The sequence below is a fragment of the Canis aureus genome, chromosome 12 (assembly GCF_053574225.1).
Source record: "Canis aureus isolate CA01 chromosome 12, VMU_Caureus_v.1.0, whole genome shotgun sequence".
In the NCBI taxonomy this organism is placed as follows: domain Eukaryota; kingdom Metazoa; phylum Chordata; class Mammalia; order Carnivora; family Canidae; genus Canis; species Canis aureus.
The window spans coordinates 45,354,424-45,370,620 of NC_135622.1; the positions used below are offsets into that span (position 1 = coordinate 45,354,424).

The 16,197-nt window shown below is 39.8% G+C and overlaps 1 protein-coding gene across 18 annotated transcripts in view; it reads left to right on the forward strand.

Moving 5' to 3' along the window:
* The window catches only part of DTNB (dystrobrevin beta), a 251,457-nt gene that overhangs the window by 201,550 nt on the left and 33,710 nt on the right, over positions 1 to 16,197 (forward strand). For all 18 annotated transcript variants that reach the window (XM_077843868.1, XM_077843882.1, XM_077843874.1 and 15 more), the window contains 3 exons: positions 4,892 to 4,977; positions 5,833 to 5,946; positions 11,697 to 11,793. In XM_077843868.1, coding sequence (XP_077699994.1) covers positions 4,892 to 4,977; positions 5,833 to 5,946; positions 11,697 to 11,793 — 297 coding nt within the window. The remainder of the gene's footprint in view (positions 1 to 4,891; positions 4,978 to 5,832; positions 5,947 to 11,696; positions 11,794 to 16,197) is intronic.

Here is a 16,197-nt window from a genome sequence, read left to right on the forward strand (position 1 = left end):
AAGGAGTCTTGTTTCTTATGCTATATTTTTCAGATGTATCTCCATCTCATTAAAGATGATGGAGCTCTGTGAGATTACCTAAACCTAAGAGAATGCTCATGTAACAGAGGAGATGATCCTCTTCACATCTCTTGCGGTAAATATTCCCATTTTACAGCCAAGAAAATATAACTCAGTGTTTGCATGGTGAGTAGATAGCAAAACCTAGGATTCCTCACTAGCCTATCTACTTCCATTCTGTCCCACTACAGTAAATTCTCCATGTAGGAGTCTAAACAGAGTTTGTTCTTTTTTTATAAATTTTTTATTATAGAATGGTTTTAGATTTACAGAAAAATTGCAAAGCTACTACAGAGTTTCCATACAACTCATGCTCCATTTCTCCTATTATTAACATCTTATGTTAGCATGGCATGCTTATTGCGATTAATGAGCCAATATTGATGCATTATTATTAACTAAAGTCTATACTTTATTCAGACTTTGTTAGTTTTTATCTAATGTCCCTTTTCTGTTCCAGAATTCCAACCAGGATGGCACATTACATTTAGTTGTCATGTCTCTTAGGCTCCTCTAGGCTATTAGTTTTTCTAACTCTCCTTTTTTTATGACCTTGACAGTTTTCAGGAGTACTAGTCAAATACATTGTAGAATGTTTCTTAATTGATATTAGTCTGATGTTTTTCTCACAGACTCAAGTTACGACTTTTGAGGAGGAGGAAGTAAGCACCATTTTTCTTCCATTGTATCAAGGGTACATGGTACCAACATCATTTATCACTGTTGATGTTAACCTTAATCACTTGGCTAAGGTAGTGTTTGTCAGGTTTCTCCAACATAAAGTTACTCTTCTCTCTCTTTCCACACTGTCTTCTTTGGAAAAAAAGTCACTACAGACAGCCTATACTAAAGGATTTAGAGTTTAGCTTCACCTCCTTGAAGGCAGAATATATACCTACATTATTTGGAATTGATTCCATATTTCCTAATTTAGAATCCTACAGTGGCTTCATACTACATTCAGAATGAAATGGAAACTCCTCTCCAACGCTAAAAGGCCCTTGGTGATCGGGACCCCAGGGTCATCTCCTAGAGTCAGCTACCATTTCAGCAGAGTCCACTCTATTCCATCAATACTGACCCGAACACACCCAGATGGAGCAGCTGCAGGCCCTGGCTTTGGCCTAGCATGCCCCTCTCTCAGATAGCACTTGGTTTGCTTCCCCACTTGACTCTCTGAGAGCCTTTTCATAATCACATCATTCAGAAAGTCTTCTGTCTCAGTTTATTCCATTTCATTACCCTATATTTTGTCATTAGATTTATCACTACTGATGGTCTGTACTTCTATCTTTGATTTCTTATCTTTCTCTGCCAGCATAATGTAAACTTCATGAGGGTGGGACTGTATCTTACTCACTCATGCATCCTACTTCCTTGAATAGTATCTAGCACATAGTAGGTGCGTACAAAATATTTGTCAGGTAAACAAATGAACTAGTTAATTTTTTTAAGAAATCATCCTTAGGTCTCTTGTGGTTGAAGTATTCTGAATTAATAATTCTTTCTGAACTAATAATTACCTTTCTGTCTTTTTTCTCTTCAGTATCCTAGAGGCATTTTAGGAAGAGAGACCTGGCTTTTTTTTTTTTTTTAAGAAGCACTATGGAGTTTAAAATAGTAAATAAACAAAATCCCAAGTTTCTCTGTTATTTAATGTACACTTGACTGTGTTTAAAATTTGATTGGATGAAATAAGCCATCCTCAGCATTTACCACTGGGTGCTCTCCCTGTGGTCCAGGTGAACTGCTGCCTCAGGGTATAAATCTTCCTCCCACACTGCTTTGTACTCAAGTAACAATACTTCTTGATGCAAGAATCTCACCTGGTTAAGAATTGCTGCTGATAATAAGTCTTGATTCCTATATTCCTCTCCTCTTTGAAAGAAGCCTCAACCCTGCAGTACTCAAAACTGAAAAGATTCTTTAGAAATTTCCAGTCAAGGAACACCTGGGTGGCTCTATCCATTGCATATCTGCCCTTGGCTCAGGATTCCAGAGTCCTGGGACTGAGTCCTACATGGGGCTCCCTGCTCGATGGGGAGTCTGCTTCTCCCTCTGCTGCTCCCCCTGCTTGTGCTGTCTCACTCACTCTCAAATAAATAAATAAAATATTTTAAAAACAAAAAATAAATTTCCAGTGAAATACTGTGAGGTTTTTGTTTGCCATCATGAAGCCAATTCCTTTTAGAGCACATTTCCCCATCCATAATTTTCCCTGATCCCACACTAGTAAGGAGCCATTTGTTTTAACTCCAGTTTTCAGGAATTGAAAATCTGTTATTTACAGCAGATTCAGTCTCAGGCAGGCCATTTTTCTGAGGTTCAGCTCTGATTCTCACAAGACTGTGGAATATAGAAAATTTGCTCAATTGGTTGTTGGTCCACTCTAGAGAAAGAAACATCACCTTTTTTTTTTCTTTTAAGAAAAAATATTTGGTAAAAACACCTCCCACCCACATTTGCTATGCTTTTGTGCCCCTTTTTATTTAGGTAATGCCACATGAAAATAATTACTTATTGCATCTTTAGCTGTAGACAGGAAACAAGGTTTCTGCTTCATGATTGGTCATGTTTTAGGTTGAACCAAGTGTATGCAGAGTGAAGTGTAGCTATTGCAGAGCCTTCATTTTGAGCTTCTATTCTGGTTAATGAAAAAAAGAGAAACATCGCCTATGAATCTTTTTTCCTAGTTTGTGGTGATTGGCTTCCATGTTCTCTTTTTTTTTTTTAACTTTTTTTTTAATTTTTTTTTTTTTTGGCTTCCATGTTCTTAAAGGAGGTGACAAGGATCAAAAATGTCAGTGGATATGCAAATCAAAACCACAAATTATTTTGACAGAGAAGATATGCAAATGGCAATAAGCACATGAAAGTGTGCTCCATATATTAGTCATAGGGAAAATGCAAGTTGAATTCATAATGAAATATCACTTCACACCCACTAGGATAACTATGATCAAAAAGATGTACCATAACAAGTGTTGGCAAAGATACGGAAAAAAAAAATGGAACTTTTATACATTGCTAGTGAGCACGTAAAATGGTGCAGCCACTTAGGAAAATAATTTAGCAGTTCCTCAAAAGGCAGTTGCTAGGACAGGTAATTCCATTCCTAGATATATACTCAAAAGAAATGAAAACCTATCTGTGCACAAAAATGTGTCCACAGATGTTGATAACAATATTATTCAGAATAGCCAAAACTGGTAGGAACTCAAATGCCCATCAACTGTTGAATGCATAAACAAAATGTGGTATATCCATGTAACCGAATATTATTCAGCCACAAAAAAGAATGAAGTGTTGATACATGGCTGCAACACAGATGAACCCTGAAAACATTTTGCTAAGTGAAAGAAGCCAGATGTAAAAGATCACATATTATAAGATTCTATTTATATGATTTATCCAGAATAGGCAAATCCATACACGTAAAAAATAGGTTAGCAGTCTTCAGGGTATGGGTGTAGGGGGAATGGGGAATGACTGCTATTGGGTATGGGGTTTCTTTTGGGGATAATGAAAATGTTCTGGAATTAGATAGCCATGATAATCTCACAATCTTGTAAATATACTAAAAACCACTGAATTGGACACTAATGGATTTTGTAGTATGCATATTATATCTCAATTTGTTTAAAAAAAAACCAACAGTTAGGTGCATGGGTGGTACAGTTGTCTAGGTGTCCAGCTTTTGATTTCGGCTTAGATCATGATCTAAAGGTCCTGGGATTGAGCCCCACGTTAGGCTCTGCACTCAGCACAGAGTCTGCTTGGGATTCTTTCTGTCCCTCTGCTCCTCCCCCCACTCGTATGTGTGTGCTCTCTCTCTCTCTTTCTCAATAAATAATAAAAAATATTTTTTTAAAAACCCACAATTATTATCTCACACACACTAGAATCTGGTTAAAATAAAAGACAATGACAAGTGTGACAATGTGGAAAAATTACACTGACACTCATAGGAGGTATTCTAAAATGGTACAGCTACTTTGGAAAACAGTTGGACAGTTCCTCAAAATAGTAAATACAGGGTTACCATATAACTCAGGAATTCCACTCCTAGGTAATTACCCAAGAGAAATAAAAATATATTAACACAAAGACTTGTAAATGAAAATTTGCAGCAACTTCATTTGTAACAGTCAAAAACTAGAAACAGTGGAATACTATTCAACAATAAAAGGAAGGAACACCTGATTCATGGAGCAATAGTGACAAACCTCAGAAACATGCTTAGTGGAAGCCAGAAACCAAAGACTACATATTGTATGAGTCCGTATATCTGAAGCTTCTAGAGAAAGCAAAACTATAGATAGAAAGCAGATCAGTGGTTGCCTGTGGTTGAGGATGAGAGTAGCAATTGACGACAAACCAGCAGGAGGGAATTGTTTTGTGGTGATGGAAAATGTTCTAAAACTGGACTGTGGTGATTGGTTGCACAACTGTTTAAATCTTCTAAGACTCCATGAATGGTATATTTAAAAAGGTTGAATTTAGGGCAGTCTGGGGGCTCAGCAGTTTAGCACCGCCTTCAGCCCAGGGCCTGATCCTGAGACCCAGTATCAAGTCCCACGTCAGGCTCCCTGCATGGAGCCTGCTTCTCCCTCTGCCTGTGTCTCTACCCCCCCCCCCTCTCTGTCTCTTATGAATAAATAAAATCTTTAAAAATAAATTAATTAATTTAAAAAATGGGTGAATTTTATGGTATGTAAATTATACCTCAAAAATGCATTTTAAAAAACTCAGTCTAGGACTCAGGATATCGTTTAATCACATACACATAAAACAAAAAGAAATTTAAAAACTTTCTTTCTCCTCACTGTAGACCCGTCCTCCTGCTGATTTGAGTTTTAACTTTGATGCCAACAAACAACAAAGACAGCTTATTGCAGAACTGGAAAACAAAAACAGGTAAGAATGCAGAGGTCAAGACAGCTTCTGAAGTCCAAGATCATCATGTGAGTATCTGATTCTCATTTTCCTTGCAGATTAGCTGGCTTTTGACCATAAAGGTAGACCCCACCTGAGTTAATATAGGCCAGACCAACCCGTGGGAATGCCCCTACTCTAATTTGTATATCTCTGCACGCTGACCATTCTGGGGCCCACAGCCCTGCTCCTGTGCCCTCAGGTGGATTCTTTCCCCCAGTGCCTTCTCCCACCTACCAGTTCCCCTCTCATGATTCCCTTTTCCACTCCAACCCCCTTTTGTTCTATCTGGTCATCTTTTCCCAGCCCATTGTGCTGTGTGTGACTGTCTGGTCTCTCACAATAAAGCCATCTAAAGGCACAGAGACCAGACAGCCCACCAGTATGCCCTGAAAGGCAGAAACCAGGACAAGGAGATTGGATGTAACGTAACAGGCACAGGAAGAGGAAATGGCAGCTGTCATCACTCAGGAGCTCAAGAGAAAGAAGGAAGACAAAGATTCTGGGCACGTTAGCATATAGGACCCACATTAGGAGGTTGCAGGGAGTTATTTTTTCCTTTCCCTAGAAAGGATCAGAGCATTCTGGTGGTGGGTTTCCTTTTGTGGAGATTTTTCAAGTTCTTGAGAAGAATATTTATATGGCTTGTTCTACCACAAAGGATTGTTTCATTGAGGAAATATGAAGGGGAACAGTGTTAAGAAGGTGGCTCTTTCACATCTGGGTCGTTTGGAAGCAGTCAGAACAAGATTGGTAGAGGCCACTGTACTAGAGTTAGAAGTCCTGACAGGAAAGGGTGAGCTGTGCAGCCATCTCTCTTTCATCTGTCCTCTCTAGGGAGATCCTGCAAGAGATTCAGCGTCTTCGCCTGGAGCATGAGCAGGCTTCCCAGCCCACCCCCGAGAAGGCACAACAGAACCCCACGTTGTTGGCAGAGCTGCGGCTGCTGAGGTAAGTAGGGATACTGCACCACTGGCCACAAATGGTAATCTGCTATGGTAGGAATTTATGTGTCAGGAAACCAAACTAGTGGGATAGAAGCTGTTCATCACTATAACTAGTTGTGTTAGAACAAATGCATTCCACTCATTCTGTTACCACTTCAGGTGTTCAGATTCTGTTATTAATGACCCTGAGAACTTTAGCCATCATTCCAGAACCAGGTCAACACCAGTCTCCAGTTCCACGACAACAGAGCAGCGTGTATACTTTTGTGATTGCTATAAGAAAACCACTGTTCTACAATCAATTTTCCTATTTTGTTCATTAGCCTAACTTTAAAGACTCTTGGCAGGAATAATGCTCTTCTGTCCTAGTAGTATGTTCTCCTGGCGCCTCTTAGAGCAGGACTCTGTTGAAGGAGAGCTTGCTACCTGTGCATATCCTCAGACACAAAACCAAGTGGGAATCCCTTGCACCATGGTCATGGAACCTTCCCACTTCAACATAAATATAAACTGTCTCAGGGCTGGGAGACTAAAGGGCATGGGATCTGAATAAGGGTGTAGAGAGCAGCTTCAGCTCCCACTCAGGTGCTATTTTGGAGGGAATGGAGAAATCTTCAGAAGAGCATAACATGAAAGTAATTGGATCAAAGCTATTAGGGTCTTATTTCCTATCAGTCTTAGAAAGATGTGTGTGTACTCTTTGGTAAGTGAAGAAGACATTTTGGACACTAAGTTAGTGACTTGATTTTCATAGACCTCTAAATGTCCAGAGAGTGGGTTTTTCTGGGTAGGTTGTAACATTTGACATGCCACACTTGATTTTTAATGTACTCTCATCTGGGATTCTGCGTAGCTGAATATCCTTTTTTAATTCTTCCTTTGGCTTAGGTCATTTAGCTTCCCAACCATGATTTCTTTTCCTGAAGAATAGAGATTATTGTTTTTTTATAACTATCTTTCTGTCTAGATTTATATCATCAATAAGTCATAAAGAATTTAAGCTGTGCAGATGAAAATCATTAGAGGTACAGAGAAAATTCTTCAGAAAATTCGTTTTAGTTTCTATATTCTTCATTCTTCAGAATATTTGTTTTAGTTTCTATATTTAATTGGGATTGAGGATTTGGTTGCTATGCAGTCCTCTGTTGCATGCCTGGGATGTTAGCAGGTTGGTGCTGCAATAGAAAGTCTGGGAGAGCATTTGCTGCTGACTCAAGCCCAGTGTAACTCTAAACTCTCAGCATAAGATACAACTATTCCCTTTCCCCACCCCAGCTCTGGCACAAGTAACTATTTTGTATCTAGCAAAGCAAAAATGATTATACTCCTGTCTTAACTGTTACTGGAAGTGGGATTGCTGAAAGTCCTTAATTAAGCTGGAGGTGTCTGAAAAATATCATAGATTTAGTAGGCAAAGGGCTGAGTCAGGGGGTGTCATGTAGGCAGCAAGAAGCAGATTTTAACCAGATCCAAGGAGGTCTAACACTTAAGAAATCAGGAAGTATTTAATCTCAAAAGCAGCTTCCATTATCACTGAAGAAAGAGGGACAGTTTCATAAGTGTGCAGCATCAATTGGTTATGCATACAGACAAAACATACTGGCTCTCTGCTTCATACTACATACAGAAAACACCACTAGATGGATTAAACATGAAGACAAAACTTTAAAACTTTAGAAGAAAATGTAGGGAATGTCTTTTTTTTTTTTTTTAAGATTTTATTTATTTACTTGAGGGAGAGAAAGCAGGAGTGGGGGTGGGGCCAGGAACAGGGAGAGGGAGAAGCAGACTCCCTGCTGAGCAGGGAGCCCGACCTGGGGCTCCATCCCAAGACCCTGGGATTATGACCTGAGCTGAAGGCAGGATCTTAACCGACTGAGCCACCCAGGTGCCCCAGGAATTTCTTTAGGATTTTGGAATAGAAAATAATTTCTCAGAATACTAACCATGAAAGAAGTTGGTAAATTCATCTATATTCATATTAAGGCCTTTTGTTTATCAAAAGACATATAAAGGGCAAGATTCATTTCTAGGTATCTGATGTCTTTATGGTTTTGATTGATCTATCTATCTAATCTATCTATCTATCCAGGAACTGCCAATCCCAGCTGGTATAATAAAAGAAGATAGAGAATTCATTCTTAGGATTAGTGGTTATGGGGACACCTGGGTGGCCCGGTGGTTGAGCGCCTCCCTTCTGCCAGAGTGTGATCCTGGAGTCCTGGGATCGAGTCCCATGTTGGGCTCCCTGCGTGGAGCCTGCTTCTCCCTCTGCCTGTGTCTCTGCCTCTCTCTGTGTCTCTCATGAATAAATGAATAAAATCTTAAAAAAAAAAAAACAAAAAAGGATTAGTGGTTATGAATCCTGACCACCAGGGCCATCTTCCCCCTTGATTATTATTTTTAATGGTATATTCATTACAATAACGTATATGACAACCATGCAAGATATGAAGCATAATGGTAAAATGAACATGCATGAACTCGTGTCCTACTCATACGTGGTTAAAATCATGTCATGTGTAAGTGCCCCTGGTCCCATTTCCTTGCTTCCACCTTCCCCACAGAGCTCACCTCTATCCAGAATTTGGTTTATCATTCCTTACTTTTTAAACAGTATGATCAAATATATGATACATATATTAAAGTGTTTATTTTTGCTTTTTGAGTATGATAGAAATATTATATGTGTATAGTGAAGCCTATTCCCCCCTCAGTATTATATTTCAGGATCCTAACATGTTGTTTGTAGCTAAAGTTCATTCATTTTCACCACATATTATAATTATTTGTGTTTTTTTAAACTTTCTTTTTTTTTATTATTTTATTTATTTATTTATTCATGAGAGACACAGAGAGAGAGGCAGAGACACAGGCAGAGGGAGAAGCAGGCTCCATGCAAGGAGCCATGCAAGGAGCCCAATGTGGGACTTGATCCTGGGTCCCCAGGATCACACCCTGGGCTGCAGGCGGCGCTAAACCGCTGCGCCACCGGGGCTGCCCAATTATTTGGTTATGCTTAGCACAGAGAAAGAGTTCAGAGAACAAAGGCTTTCTAGAAAATTGAATGAGTCAGTTTTTCTTTATTGCATTTATAGCTGTGCTGAAAATTTAGGGAGTATGAAGACTAAAGAACTGATTCCATCTTAAAATTTTATAATACCGTTTTGGGAATAAATTTAAAATAATTTTCTAGTCAGTTAACTAATATTGTATAGTGTTAGTAAGTAGTATGGGCCCTATGTTGTAAGAAATCTAAGTGGGTGGGTGTCTACTGGCTCAGTCAGTTAAGCATCCAATTCTTGATCTTGGATCAGGTCTTGATCTCATGGTTGTGAGTTCAAGCCCCACATTAGGCTCCAAGCTGGGTATGGAAAAAGTAATTTTAAAAAGGTGGGGTACCTGGGTAGCTCAGTTGGTTTAAGCATCTGCCTTCAGCTCAGGTCATGATCTTAGAGTCCTGGAATCAAGACCCAAGTCAGGCTCCCTGCTGAGCAGGGAGTCTGCTTCTCTCTCTCCCTCTTCTCCCCTCCCCTGCTCATTCTCTCTGCTTCTCTCTCTCTCTCTCTCAAATAAAAAGATAAAATCTTTTAAAAAGGAAGCTACATGTATATATATAAGCTATAAGCTTATATACATATATATACTACAAGCAATTAGACCCATGGAGGTAGTGGAATTTGAGCTAGACCATGAAAGGTAGGGATGATGATGTGGATGGAGTCTGGGATAAAACACTGAGAAGTGGAGTTGGGGTTCAGCATGATCCCCCAAATAACTGATACATTTCAGAGAAGGGAAGGAGTCTTGGAGCTAAGAATTTATTTCAGGCATCCATTGCATTAATTTTTCAAGTGCCAGTGATAAGAGATAAAAGTAGTTGAATAATTGAGACCAGATTCTAGAGAGCCTTAAGTGATAGGTGATTGGAAATCCCTGGAGGATTTCAAACAATGATTGTGTTAACTTCACTAGATGTTAACTGAATACATACTGAACGTGCGATATTCTCTTAATCATTCCGTACACGCAAAAACTCATCATCCCCTGACCTCAAGGATTTTGCATCATGGTAGGAATGACAGCAATGCAAGGTAAAGTAAATTAAGTGCCACAGAGAAGCACCAGTTGCTCTGGTGATTAATTGAGCAGGATCTGATACCTACTGAAGTAATTAGGAGCAGCTTCCTGGGAAGAGTGACGTTTGGGTTGGATGCTAAAGAGTAAATGTAAGAAATGGGGGAATGACTGTGAGCGGTGAAATGATAGGGTCTGTTTAGGGAAAAGGGAACCATCAGCTAGACATACAGACATGGAAGGGAATAGAAGGTAGGGATGGGAATGTAGGTGGGGTCTGGAGCAGCTCTCCCTGATAGAAATATAACGTGAGTCACATATATAATTAAAACTTTTCAAAAAAAAAAAAAACTTTTCTAACAACCACAATGAGAAACTAAAAGGAAATGGGTGCCATTAATTTTAAAACTATCTTTTCCTTAATCTGATTTTTCCAAAATATTACCATTTCAACATGTAATCCATATTTTTAAAAAATTAAGATATTTTACTTTTTTTTTTACACTAAGGTTTTGAAATCCAGTGCATCTTGATTCAGAATAGCCATGTTTCAAGTATTTAGTAGTCACATATGGCTAGTGCTTACTCGAGTGGACAGCCAAGGCATGGATTGTGCGAGGCGAGAGTGTTAGTGATGCTAGAAATTCTCCTACTAAGAGTATTACAGAGGATGGTGAAATAAACAGTCTTTCTTTGAGTAGCATTGTGAAGTTCATAGAACACTTTCATACCTATTATTTTATTTGATCCTCAAAATACTGCCATTGTTGTTTGTAGTCAGTCCCATTATAACAAAGAGAAAATTGAGGATCTTACACAGTAAGTGACTTGTCCAGGGTTATGGTATTTAGTAAGTGGTGGGCCTTAATTAAGTCTCTTGATTTCTATTCCCTTTCACCATAACAGTTGAAATCAGGATTAATCAAGATAAGAGACTATTGCACATGTGAGATGGGGCACACTTGGATAAAGTGAGAGACAGGAGAAAAGAAAGACACATACATTTCTGAGAAAGAATCATCTGAATTGAGTGACTGAGTATAGGGTATAAGAAGAAACGTATTAGAGAGGACCGAGGTTTTCAGCCATGACAACTGGAAGAAATCAGGAAAGAGAACCATTTTCAGATTAAAGTCTTAAGTTTGGTTTTGGACATAGCAAGTGCTAGAATTGACATGAAATCTGTCCTCAGGAAAAAGTGAATTCTCATAGACACAGAGTCACCCTGATGTCAGTCACTCTCTTGAGGTTGGCATCTGGTGCTGGAAGCAATAGCAACTGAACCCTATTGTCCCCGAGCAGTTATCATACACTTTGTCCACTATCAATTTAAATTTGGACTAGTTTTATATATCTTTCTAGATGAGGCATTTGATTTCCTGAGGAATTTTTAAAAATCACTTCAATAATAATAATAATAATAATAATACTTCTTTCTCTATATTGCCTTATCTATATTGTGTGTTTTCTAAAACATTTATATATACCATTCTTAGAACAGGAAAGAGGAGTGAGCAAAACAAATATTATCACCACCTTCTACATAATATATCAGGGGTTAAATGACTTGCTCAGCAGAGTCAGGCCTACAACCCACTTCACCTACACTTGGACCCTTTTTTGAAGGTCGCTTTATCCTCAGAGTTTCCTTTCTGATGGGCTTTTCCTCTTGGACAGGCAGAGGAAAGATGAGCTGGAGCAGAGAATGTCGGCGCTACAGGAGAGCAGGCGCGAGCTGATGGTTCAGCTGGAAGGGCTGATGAAGCTGCTGAAGGTATGAGAACCCTGGCCTGCTCCCCGCCTCCCAGCCTCCCCACCTGCCCTCACCTCAGCTGCTGAGCTACCCTTCACTTACAGCTCAGCTGCTGCCTCCCCTGTGGTGCCAGAACAGGATGCAGCTAAAGGCTGAAATGTTGCCGCCCATAGAGTTTAGCCATGATCCAGAAAGTCATCTAAATTAATGTGCAGCCTAATTATAAAAAATGAGTAACTGGAACTAGAGTCATGTCCTTGAATCGTTGCTTTTATGAACAAATATAAAGATTTGTAAACAGGATAGTAACTCTAAGTGAATATTTCTCAGCTATTTAAAGCTTCTCTTAAGATTTCAAATATTCCACACCAATGCTTAACAATGATTAAGTGTCCAATTTAGTAAGTATTGCAGCAGCAAACCAAGCTGATCAGACTAATTCTAATTAATAACTTTATTAGGGGAAACAACATAGCACAATCTCTGTTCTAGGTTTGTTATATTGGGGCTTAAATAACTCTGGGATGATGCAGGTCTCACGATCTATTTTTGTTGAAGAATATGTTATGACCCCTATACCCCAGAGGAGAGAGAGGCACGCTTGGCATTTAAATGTCCTCACCTAGACAGTTTTACTGGCATTCAACAGAAATATTTACCCAGATACGGAGCAGCAATACCAAAGCACATCTGTTCTTGCTGTTAATTCCTGAGGTCTCTGTGTCTATGCTGTGAAGCCACTGTATTTTGTGGTACAACACAGAGTTAGCAGCCAGAGTAGAAATCACAAAGTGTGGATTACCTCAAAAGCCAGGCTGAGGGGAGTAGATTTAATCCTGTGGTGGGGGACTTATTGAAGGTTTTGGAAATAATAGTTTGGGAAAGTGCATAGAGCAGATTAGAGAGGGGAGAAACTAACTGAGAAATGGAGACAAATATAATCATCTAGCCTGAAGTGAGTGACGAGGGTCCAGACTAGGGTTGGCGGCTCAAGAAAACATCAGCTTGGAGACTTTTCTTCAAATTCTCTATTCTAAACGAGTCCCTTCATAATGAGGCTAGTGGTATTAGCAACTTGGGTAAATGTAGTGTTTGTGTTTTAAACTGACTTGTGACTTGCTCAAGACAATTGCTTCTTTTAGTCTTGAGCTGAGGGTTTTTTTGTTTTTTTTTTTTTTTCTTTTCCCCTAACTTTGGTCCTGGGTATTTGAGTTGTTTTGCATGGAACATGTTTCTCCATTAACCCTTTTAACAGAATTTCACCTGAGAAATATTACATGTCTAAGTGGGTCTTGTTTAAAGAAAATCTTACACATAAAAGCTGGCCCAAATCCCTTTAATAGTTGTCAAGTATCCAGCACCTCCTACCCCACCACCCACTCAAGACAGCAGAGATGTACTTAAATACACTTGCCTGGTGTAACATCTGGAGCCATGTGGGGCTTTGAAAGCCCTACCATTGTGAGGGGAGTCCCCTGTTAGGCAGGAGGTAAGGGGATCCACCCACTCCTCGCCTGTGTCAAACTCCTTTTAGTAAGGTGCTCTCAGACATTACCCAAACATAGATGGGAAGGTACGCTAGGGTAATTTTTGTAAAAGGCAAAAGGTTTATGCAAACTGAAGGGAGGTCAGAATATATCTCCCCAAAGTACCACGGTGTGCTTTCTCATCAGCTGGGTGGCCCTCGGTTCCTTAGAGTACATGTTTCAGAGCCCCATGTATCTCACTTGACCTTGTAGTTCACTTCTCTTACCTGTGTTCAAGGGCTAAGCAGAATGAGCTGATGCCTGGAACTCTGATCCCAAGCCCTGAATTTCTTTCTATTTCTAGCTATTAACTTACAGTTATGATTTCAGTAAAATAAGCAGGATCCTAGTGCTCCGTTTTGTAGAATCCCCTGCCAGCTTCTTAAATGTCTTATAATTTACTCACCTGATAGGCTGAGGTCGTTCAGACTGGGAGGAAGAATTGGCAACACAGACCAGGAATGTTGTCTTTTTATCCACTGATTAGAATTTACAGTTGAAAATCTCACACCTTTAGTGTCCGGCTTCCTAAAAGGATGATAGAACAATCCTAATTTGTGTATTATATACACTCCTACAAGGTCATCTATAGGAATCAGTGACTTCCATGAAAATGTCAAAGATGCTTTCCTACTATTAAAAATATTCACCAACCCATAATAAAAGTATGCTTTAGAATCCTAATTTTAATTTCAAAGCACTGTCCTGCCTTCATTGATGTTCAGTCTGCTAGCATTTAATTCTCATAAAACAGCTGTAAGCACTTAGTCAAATGGACAATCAAACCACATGGTCTGAGATACTCATAAATTAAAATACACCACATAGTAAATTTCCATTTCACAGTGACTTCTTTCTACTTCTTCAGTGAAATATAATGTACATTGTCTGTTTATCTGAAAAATGATAATTTAAGAAAGTAAACATATGAAGTGTTACCATTGCTTATTAATTCATTCAACAATAATCTTAAAACCCTTTTTGGGAATAAGGCAGAGTAAAAGGTAATCATACATTTATTCAGCAAGAAAATATTGGTTCCTGAGTATCACGTTTAGGTATTTGGTGATCAGTAAGTTTCAGCCCCTGGCACCAAGGAGTATCAGGACCTTCTTACTAGTTTGTTGTTGTTTTTAATGACATAATATAGACTGATGCCCAGGTACCCAGGGTTAGACTGTATCTTTTCCTTACATCTTTTCCCTGATTCATGTGTATAGGTAACCTTCCTCAAACTTTTTTCATCCTGAAGTGATTGCATGTTGGTGTTTCACTTTCTAAATTATGTTCCCAATATTTTTCCACCTCATGTTTCATTTTTCTCATATTGCTTTTGAGACAGTCACCAGGTAAAATCTGTAGTTTGGGATTTCAACCTCATTTGCAAATGAAGTTTGGGATGTAAATTTTCACATAGACAACTGCAGTGGTTATGGCAGGATTTGGCCACCTAGCCAGACACCACCCACGTGGAAAAGCCTCACATGTTTTTAGGAGACAGAAGCATTTCTAGATGTGCACTTTTTAGTCAAAGTATTAGGGCTTCCTTTAAATCAACTTGGTTCCTTCACCATTTGCCACCAATCAGCGTTTTCTGACCACAGCTTACTGGCTAATAACCAAAAGGTTCTAAGACCTTGTATCTGCACTGTTTTCTGTGTTGACAGAGCCTTCCAAGGCTTTATCTGAGCAACTTGTGCAAGTTCAAATACTATGACACCATCCTAAGGAACACTTTATCAAAGCCCATCCCCGTCTGTCTATCCCAGTGCATAGCAGAAAAGGCTCCCGCCCCTGTACACCCCTCCCGTCCTAACCTGACACGTGTCCACTGCACATTGTAATGATGTCATGTCCTTGGACAGACTCTCCCTAGCAGAGTCACCAGATGTGCAAACATGAAACATTGCTCTCTGAAATTCCCCTATTCTGTTGAGCCAAAGCAATGTTACCTCCAATACCAAACCTGGAGAAAGCAGAGGAAATAGGGAGGTGTCTTAGAAACAGCTCTGAGAACTTTTGTCCTGGTCTTCTGACCTCAGCTGCAATTTCAGCCTGTCAGGATCAGCTCATCCCTCCCCCACTATCTCAGTGTCCATTTCAACACTTAGTGCCAGCAAGAAAAATACTTTTTAAATTGTTTAATAACTCTTCCTATGGCTGTTTGCCTTGCCTAGTGAATGGAAGAAAAGTGTTCTGACAGGGAAGCCTGGCCAGGAAGGGAGATCTCCGCCCAATTGCAGAATTCTAATCCCTTCTAACCAGAGCCCTGCATGCCAGATGCAAAAGCTGAAAGGTGCTAACTGCTTAAGGCTAACTCGGCTCCTGCCCAGGGCCCCTCTTTGCTTGGAGGCCTGTAAGCATAGGTATGGTCAGGCATCTAGCAGCTGGCTTTGATTATTAAGCACATCTTCTTGTGCAGAGCTGGAGTCTCCTTAAGAGAGTTCTTGATGCCCGTTTAATTCCTAGTCCAGGGCAGCCCCGGTAGTTCAGTGGTTAGTGCCGCCTTCGGCCCAGGGTGTGTTCCTGGGGACCCGGGATTGAGTTCCATGTCGGGCTCCCTGCATGGAGCCTGCTTCTCCCTCTGCCTGTGTCTCTTGCCTCTCTCTCTCTGTGAGTCTTTCATGAATAAATAAATAAAATCTTTTAAAAAATAAATAATTCCTAGTCCATGTCTCTCCCTTGCAGGACCAAAATTATTTTTTTCCAAATTCTTTACCTCTTCTCTCCTTTTTGTAATCAGTGAGATTTTCTGAAGTCTCACCATTGCCTTCAGATCTGCAGACTCTGTGAAAGCAGAAGCACTCGTCCATCCCTAAGACCTCCTACACACATGTTCAGTGAAGACTGCCTGCACGGATGGATCCGATTTAAATAGAACCATCGCAGCAGCTTTTAG